The sequence below is a fragment of the Coturnix japonica genome, chromosome Z (assembly GCF_054131305.1).
Source record: "Coturnix japonica strain WE chromosome Z, WE-NBRP24, whole genome shotgun sequence".
Classification (NCBI taxonomy): domain Eukaryota; kingdom Metazoa; phylum Chordata; class Aves; order Galliformes; family Phasianidae; genus Coturnix; species Coturnix japonica.
This window is the reverse complement of record NC_140702.1, coordinates 21,072,162-21,080,865: the sequence shown is the minus strand read 5'-3', so window position 1 is coordinate 21,080,865 and position 8,704 is coordinate 21,072,162. Positions and strand designations below refer to the sequence as shown.

The window sequence follows — 8,704 nt, the reverse complement described above, 5'->3', positions numbered from 1 at the left end:
TCCCTTCCTTCATGTAACCAACACTAAGATTGTTTTGTGGTGAATAACTGTTTCTCAGCATAGCCATCAGTGAGCTGATTTCACTCCTACAAAAGTCAGCAGGAGACATGCAGAGTGGAGCTTAGATCACTCTGGATTCGTTAATATAGCTTAATTTCACTGCTGTGGAACAGCTTTTCTCTTGCTGTCACAGAAAGGTACAAGTTAAGATGTTTAGTTTCAGGCTAATCCACCACACATTCTGTAAGTTTCCTTTTTCACTTGCCTTTGGTATCTTACACAGTGATTTTTTGTCAAGGTTCCACAGAAGATTGAAGAGAATCCTGTCCAAAGTGCCCCTCAACAGCTACCTCCCCATGCTGCCCCTCTGCTCATTCTTCCCACTTTGCAGAACAAAGCCAGTTCCTGAATTCAGTAGGCAGCTCCCCTTAGGGAATTTACTCAGTTGCATGTAGCCTTTGTAAGCATTAATGACAACATTCCTTGTGAATTTTTTTGTTCCTAAATTTGAGGACAATTACTATTTTCATGTTAGCATCAATTTCACAAGCAGCTTGTCCCTTCTTAGAGCCTGTGTTCCAGCTCTCATGCTTTGTGTATGGGCAAGCTCTATAAGGTAGATGTAAACGTGTCTCTTACTATGTGTCAGCAGTTCCCATAGCTGAAAGGAAATCAATTTCAGAGGGACAAAAAGCAGTCCTGGTGCTGTCACTGTTACATCTGTGCAGAATTTATATTCACAGTGGAATGAAGACAGGCAGGTGGGAGCTGAGAAAACATCGCACCTAAGGCTTTAGTAAAAGATCAGTATTTGTCAGATATTGTGACTCTGGCATCTCTGCAAGACGCCAGATAAAACACCATAGTTTAAAACCATTCTTCATATAACTCTAGATGAATAAATTTGTGCAAAAGCTATATAGAGAAGGCGGCTGTATAGCCCATACTGTGTTAACTTTGTCCACAGTGTTAGGAAATTGAACTTCATAAAGTGCTGGCATTTGCCAAATAACTTCTGAACTTTCATTTGGTCCAAAGAGAAAGTGGAACATGAAATAATGAAATCTAGGTGATTAAAGTATTATTATTTTGAACTCTTTGCAGCTAAGAAGTCACACAATATTTCTAGATCAAAGGAACTAAACTTAAAAACATATATAAGTTTTTGACAAACTGGGATTCCTATTGAAAGCAGCCTACTCATAATTAAAACGTTGCAGCTGCAGTACTAGAGGAGCGGAAATGCTGTAAAGCAATAAAATCTTTCCACTGACTTCGATGGGCTTAGCATCAAGACTATGGAGAAAAAACAGTGTGTATCCAGGAGTTTAATGCAGGGTTCCCCACTAGTTAAGGTGGCTTTTGGTACTTTTCCCCCTCGTATTTCCTCTCCATGGGCAACAGTATGGTCATCGAACAATGAGGAACATAAGTCCTCCTATCTTGCCAGTTCTTGCTGCTCATTATATGACACTTGGCTTGGCTATTGCAAGGCAAAACATAAAGGGATGCACAATTAAATGTAGTTCTCAGTGTCCTTGCTTTACAATAAGGGCACGATAATAGGGTCTGACTTGGCTGAGAGGGGGTAGCTGAGCAGTTTAACCCAACGTATGCAGAAGATTCAGAAGTCACATAGAACTACAAATTGTGTAGCTTTAAAGCTCAAATTAATGAGGTGAAGATAATGCATGGTATTGTGCTATCTGCTGTGTGTTTGAGGGCTGAGTACAAGGTGAAAGGATCTTGTAAGTCCTTCTTGTGCACAAACTTAATAATGACATATCAGCTGGGAGCAGAGCGTGCCCTGGGCCAGCATCAGAGCTTCAGCTGCACCAGACCAAGCAGTTGAGGTGCCTGTAGCTGCTTCCAGCCTAGCTTTATTTCATTCCCTTTATCCTCCTACTTTGCTAATTAACTTGTGCCTAATATAATTTAATTTATTTATTGGCCTTAATTCAATAAGACCATAGAGGGAGATAAATCAGAGGCCTCCCGTATCCTTTAACTTTCTTCCGCTTAATATCCCGCTGCCTACTGACCTGTTCTCTCCTCCCTCCCCCTTTCCCATACAAGTTCTCACATCACTTATATACACTGACACGTTTCCTTTTATTTTGCCTTTTCCATCCACTTTTACCACTTTCCCCTCCACCTTTACATGTCTGCAGAATATTCTACAAACACTCCTTAACTGTGCATTCAGGTGCTTATCCAGTCAGAGCCATGAGACATTCCTTTTGCTTTCTCTCTTATTCTAGAGGTGCCCTTGGTTCCCATGCTGTTTATCTTGCTGCACAGCTGCTGCTCTGAATAGTTTGTCTTTTGTTCCCACAATGACTGGTTGACCAGACTGTTAGACAAGGGAAAGGCTGTTGATGTAGACTAAGTAGACTTCAGCAAAGCCTTTGACATGGTCTCTCCTGGGGAAACTGTCTGACCGTTGCCTGGACAGTTCCTTTGGGAAAGGAACTGGCTAGAGGGCTGTGTCCAGTGGGTAGTAGTTAATGGAGTTAAGTCCAGCTGTCGACTCGTTCCAAGGGGTGTCCTCCAGGGGCTGGTACTGGGGCCCATGTTGATTATCTAGGCCCTTCAGAGGGCTCTAGATAAGCTGGTTCGCTGGGCTGAGGTAAATGGGATGAGGTTCAACAAGGCCAGACCCAGCATTTTGGCCACAATAACCCCATGCAGCGCTACGGGCTTGGGGCTGAGTGTCTGGATGACTGTGAAGAGGAAAGGGACCTGGGGGTGTTGGTTGGTACCTGGTTGGTGTTGGCTGAACGCAAGCCGACAGTGTGCCCAGGTGGCCAAGAAGACATCACGGCCTGCATTAGAAATAGTGTGACAAGCAGGAGCAGGGAGGTAATCATCCCTTTGTACTCAGCTCTGGTGAGGCCATACCTCGAGTACTGTGTTGTTCGTTGCACTCTACAGCTTCCTGGAGGGAGGTTGTGATGAGGAGGGGTTTGGCCTCTTCTCCCAGGCAACAAACAGGACCTGAGGAAATGGCCACGAGATGTACCAGTGGAGATTTAGATTACACATCAGGAAAAACTTTTTCTTTCAGAGAGTGGTCAGGAATGGCTGCCCAGGGAGGTGGTAGACCCAGCATCCCTGGCAGTGTTGAAGTGGTATCTGGGTGAGGAGCTACAAGATATGGTTTAGTAGCTTGTGGTAGCAATGGTGATGGGAGGATGGCTGGACTGAGATGATCTTATAGGTCCTCTCCACCCTTGTGATTCTGTAATTCCATGATTCTGAGCCCTGTGGAAGCAGCATCTTGGACTACTTGATGTCCATCTACAACCACCTGGTGGTCCCTTTCATTTATTTTTCCCCACTGAGGCAGAATATCAGACAAGAAACATTGCTTACTATATGCTGATAGAGAAGACCACAATGACAGTTGTAATGTGTATAAAGCACCTGTTACTGTGCTTAGTTTACTTATGGGTGTTTAAGCATCTGTGGTGGCTAAGACCCCCATTCCTGTCCCATACGTATTTTCCGCTCTTCTCTGTACCCCGAAGCTGCATATGCAGATCAAGCAATTCACGGTCACGTTGCAAATGGTTACAACTGCTGCAGAACTGTAGCTTCTTTCTCCTGTATATTCTGGAGGTGTCCTGTGTTCTCAGCCTTGCCTTCTCATGCTGTTTATTTTGCTCTGCAGCTTCTGCCCTGAATAGTCTTTCTTGTATTCCCACAGCGTGGGACAGGCAGATGGTGAGACTGTGGATGCGTTTCTCCCATTTTTGTAGAGGCTGAGGCTTGCAGAGCAAAAGAACCCTCACGGAGAGGCGGGCTGGTCCCTGCCCAGCTCATAACAGGAGTCTGCTTCAGGTGTCCATGCAGCGGCCTCTTCACCTGCATGGGGTGTGGTTCCCTCAGGTGAGGTTTTCCTTTGGAGAGAACTTCCACCTGCTTGTTGGGCAGCATCTTCTCCACGTCCAGCACGCTCAGCTCTGCAGCAGGTGGCAAGTGGGGTGTTAGTCATTCTGAAGGCACCTTCTTGAACAGGGACGCAGAGCTGCAGATGTTTGTGATGGAATCTGTTGTGCCAGGCATGCCTGGCTGTTTTGTGAAGAAGGGTGTTTCTGTGGCAGTGCACCTCTGAGGCCTCCTCATGCCATGATAACAACAGCCCCTGCCTACTCAAAGCTCAGGAAAGTGTCCGAGTCCTCGTGCTGTACCCCGAGCATGAGCTCAATCCAGATGACTTTGCCGGTGTCGGTGGTGAGCTTGAGCTTGCAGAATCGGTATGAGGGCAGCAACTCGACCTGCATTGTGGGCCATTGAGGTGTATCCAGCCAGGCTATTCTAACCAGTTCCTGGAACCAGGCTGCAGTTTCCTCCATATCCAGGTAGGAGTTGCGGAAGAGGGTTTGTAGGAGGCTGGGCATCTGCTCTTTCCTCAGCTTGTCCTCAGGATGGTGGAGGAAACACAGCATGTCCCGCATCTCCCGCTCCCTTATGCAAGTGCACGTGAGCTCCACGCGGAGGAAGGAATTCCTCACCCCCATCCTCGGCCTGGGGCCGTGCTCCAAGTGGAAGACATGTCCCGGGGGTGCCTTCAGGGGCACGAGCATGCGGCAGACAACGTAGTTCTTATCGGTGCTGTTGCTTTGAAAGCCAACGCCCACCCCAACGGCTTGCTGCAGCTGTGGCATGAAGTAACTCTGGAGAATTATCTGACAGATGCACACAAGTTCGTATATCAGATCCTCCACCAACTTGCACATGCATCTCCTGGTCTTCAGCAGCCAAATGGAGAACTGATAGTAAAATCTGCTGACCAAGGTAACGTCACTGGAGCCTTCGTGGTACACCGGCTCCCACATCTGGTGGGAACCAGTATGCCAATGACATACTGGGATGTATTAAAAAGAGATTAAAGAGATTACTTCCTTCATTATGCTGTAACAGAACGGTGGCACATGTGAAGGACTGTATAGAGAAGGAAGAAATGTTCGTAACTTTGGCTTACAGATCAACACTTTTTACTTCTCTCTCCCGTCAAAAGCATGGGAACGTTTAATGTCTTTGGCCTAGCTGGCGGTTTTCAGTTGCTTTGTATTTGCTTAGTTGCTACAGAATTTTTGATGAATGGGAGGAAAGTCAGCTGCAATGACATGGGTTTACCCTGCCTTCAGTCAGATTAATGTAGTTGTGTTACTTTTTTTCCTTGCCGATGTCAGTGCCAGCTCTGCAGAAAAGGGGGTCCTGGCCATGCCTTCACCATGAACCCAAGTTACAAAGCCCACAAATAATGTCTAATGAACATAGTCAAGCTTAAAGCTGGCTTCTGCAATTGTTAGTCTAAGGCGGCCATCCACCAGTGTCCCAAAGCTGATGCATTAGTTTCACCAAAAGAAGGGCACATATACCACTAGTTTTGTTTGTTTTTTAATTTTTATTAATTTTTATAATTTTTATAAAATTTTATAATTTTTATAATTTTTATAGAATTTTATAAAATTTTAAATCAAATTTAATTAAATTTCTATTAAAACATATACATCGATGAAGTATCGATGTATATGTTTTAATAATATGCATTTTCTGATCTACATTAACTATATTTAACTAATTAACTACATTTTCAGTGTGGACAAAGATGATTCTTCTTCACTCCGTGTGGTCCCGGCATCTAAAAGGCATACGTAGAAATGCCGGTGGCTGCCAGGATATGGGTCTAGCTGTCTCTGTCTCCTGGCTGCTCGGGTAGATGTCTTTATGGTCTTGCTGTACTCCAAATGCTGCCTTAAGTAAGCAGCTTCTTTAGAAATCCATCAGATGTAGCCTGCTGTAGCGGCTGTTTCCCAAGAAGTCTCTGCTGCATCGCATCTCTGTGGCCTCCTCGTGCTTCTGCTATCAACAGCCCCTGCCTACTCAAAGGACAGAAATGTGTCCAAGTCCTCTTGCTGTATCCTGAGCCTGAGCTCAATCCAGAGGACTTTGCAAGAGGTGGTTGTCAGCCAGAGCTTGCAGAAGCAGACGGAGGGCCTCAACTCGCGCTGCACTGTTGACAGTTGAGGCATAGCTACCCAGGCTTCTCTCATCAGTTCCTGGAACCAGGTTGCAGTTTTCTCCATATCCTGGAGAGTTTGTATAGGAGGCTGAGCATCTTCTCTCTCCCCAGGTGGTCCTCAGGGTGGTGAAGGAAGGACAGTGTAGTCTCACACCAGCTGCTCCCTTGTGCATATTCAGTTCAGCACTCTGGCTACCGCACTGTTGGTTTGTTGTGGAGAAAACATTTGGGAGCAATTCCGACTGCCTGCTGAGTGGTGTCTTCTCCATGTCCAGAGTGCTCGTCTGAAGGACAAGTGGGCATCTCTCGTTTCTAATAGAACAGCAGGCCTGTGAGCCGATCTTGCAGCTCCCCCAACTCCTGCAGTGCCTGCTCATAACTGTCTGGATCTTGCACCAGGTGCTGGAGGAGGTTGAGTGGTTGGGACGCTCGGAATTCCTGCGGCAAGATAATCTCCGCAGGCACGTCCTCATTTCCTATGAGGAAATGGTTCAGGCGTTTTTCCTCCACACAGCAGCGCAGGTAGCGCAAGATGTCATCCATCCGCTGAAGGAAATAGCTCACATGCCAGCCTTCCAGAGGGATGGCAGTCAGGAGGTGCATGAGCACTGTCCTCAGTTGGTAGGGAGAAAAAGTCTGGCCCGCCAGGATGTGGGCACCCACTTGCACGTATTTGAGTTTGTTGAAAGTGTTCCCCTGGTCACGGGTGGCTATGTGCTGGAAAAACTTTTCCTCAGCCACCGCACAACTCTGTGGCCAGATTGTGCTGGGGGTAAAAGCAGCCTCTGTCTCCTGGCTGCTCAGAAAGATGTCCGTATTTTCTTGCTGGACGCCAAACACAATCTCAACAACGAAGGCTGTTTTGTGGATGTCTGTAAGATGAATCCTGCAGGAGCGCCTGGAGAACGCCACATTCATACTGCATGTCGCTGCCTCAGGCATGTATTTCCAGGCATTTGTGATCAGCACCCGGAACCATCGGGCAGTCTTCTCCGCGTCTAGGTAGGCGTCCTTGCAGAAGTCACGTAGCATGCTGGGGTGCTGCCTTTCCAGCTTTTCCTTGGAGGTGTGGAGGAAGCACCGCATACCCATCTCCTGCTCCCTCCCGCACGTGCATTCCAGATCTACACGGATGCGGGAGTTCCTTGCTGGCAGCTCCCCTGTGGCACCCAGATCGAGGTGGAAAACGTGCCCACGGGGGGCCGACAGGGGCACAAGCAGGCAGAAGATGAGTTCATTCTCAGGGGGACACCAGCCTTCATAGGCACTGCCCACCCCGATGGGGAGCTCTGGCACCGGAAAGAAAGTATCTGACACGAGATACTGGCATAAGTTGATGAGGCGACCAAATAGGAGGAGTACCTGCTCACAGTTATCTCGATGAATTTGGTCTGGCCAGAGCGCATCAGCAAGGAGAAGATTACTCCCCTCCTCTTCCGCTTTCTCCTCCTGCTCCTGCTTACTGATGGAGCTCTCCTCATCACTGATGTCTTCACTTCTCTGGAACTTTTTATAGATCTTCCACATGAACCAGAGGAAAAGGAAGAGAATGCAAAGAACACTGCAGACCTTCCAGTAAGGCAACACAGAGAAGAGCAAGGCTTGAATATCCACCCTGCTCTTCTTCAGGTTGCTCTCTTCTAATTGTGGAACGGGAAGCGGAAGCTTTTCCATCCGCTTTTGCAGAAACACCTGACGCATGCGTTCAAGAAGGCTGCAAACCTTCCCGTAAGGCAACACAGAGGACAAGGCTCGAATGCCTATCCAGCTCTGCCCCAGGTTGTCTACGTGCTGCCACTGCAGTGTCATCTGCTCTTGCAGAAACACCTCACGCTCACGCATGCGTTCAAGCGTTTCCGCACCCAACTCATCACCAACGAAAGCCACTCTCTGCGCCAACAAGGCGAAGAAAAACGCCAAAGCCATGATCTGGAAGAGATGAGAGAGGGGAGGTCAGTGAGAGGGGCTGGGTGGGAGCTCGCGCACGGCTGGGGGAGCGGGTCCAGGAGCCACACACAGCCCCTGGGCTCAGGTAGGAGCGGGGCCGAGGGAGCGGGGAGGCCGCGGGGGCTGAGGCCAGCGCCGCTGCTGGCTGCCCAGAGAGCCGCTCACAGGCTCCCCTGAGCGCTCGCTGCCGGCACTGCAGGCTCCCAAACCCCTCGCGGGCCGCAGGTCGCGCCCGGCCCAGCACAGCCTTCCCCCTGCTGCTGCACTCACCGCTGGCCCAGGCCAAAGTGCAGCAGCGCTGCCCGCTGCTGGCCTCGATGCCAGCCCCGCATTGTGACGCGCTGTGCCGTCACAGACGCCCCATCCCCACCCTTCGGCCCCCCTCAGCTGCCCTGGGTCTCCATGGCCACTGTTCTGAGGCACGTGGCCGGACTGGGTTTCCTTTGTTTCCCTCGGGTTTTACTGCAGAGAAAGCAGTTGGCTTCATATATTGTACTACTCTAAGGGGCGATTACAGATTAAAGACGTCTTGTTCTTAACCTGATTTTTTTGGTTGCATTTGCTTCAATTTCTTCAGTTTTTGTTGATGCAATATTCTTTTTATTATTTTCTGCAGATGTAGCTCTTCTAAGCCTGTTCAGGTCCACTTTAAATCTCAGTCTTTGTCCACTCTTGACTTCTTGACTCGAGAGAGGGATCTCTGAGACGAGTGTGTTTCTGCCTGTC

General features: G+C 48.4%; 2 protein-coding genes across 2 annotated transcripts; both read right to left on the bottom strand.

The window, feature by feature from the left end:
* Nucleotides 1-3,769: 3,769 nt before the first annotated feature.
* On the bottom strand, nt 3,770-4,841 carry LOC146753808 (inositol 1,4,5-trisphosphate receptor-interacting protein-like 1). Its single transcript, XM_085530033.1, has one exon. The coding sequence runs from the start codon at nt 4,839-4,841 to the stop codon at nt 4,152-4,154; it is 690 nt and encodes a 229-aa protein (XP_085386159.1). The 3' UTR covers nt 3,770-4,151.
* Nucleotides 4,842-5,558: 717 nt separating this feature from the next.
* Nucleotides 5,559-7,902, bottom strand: LOC146753807 (inositol 1,4,5-trisphosphate receptor-interacting protein-like 1). Its single transcript, XM_085530032.1, has 2 exons — nt 7,864-7,902; nt 5,559-7,486 (listed from the first exon to the last, which is right to left on the bottom strand). Exons 1-2 carry the CDS (start codon nt 7,900-7,902, stop codon nt 6,344-6,346), a joined length of 1,182 nt encoding a protein of 393 aa, XP_085386158.1. The 3' UTR covers nt 5,559-6,343.
* Nucleotides 7,903-8,704: the final 802 nt, after the last annotated feature.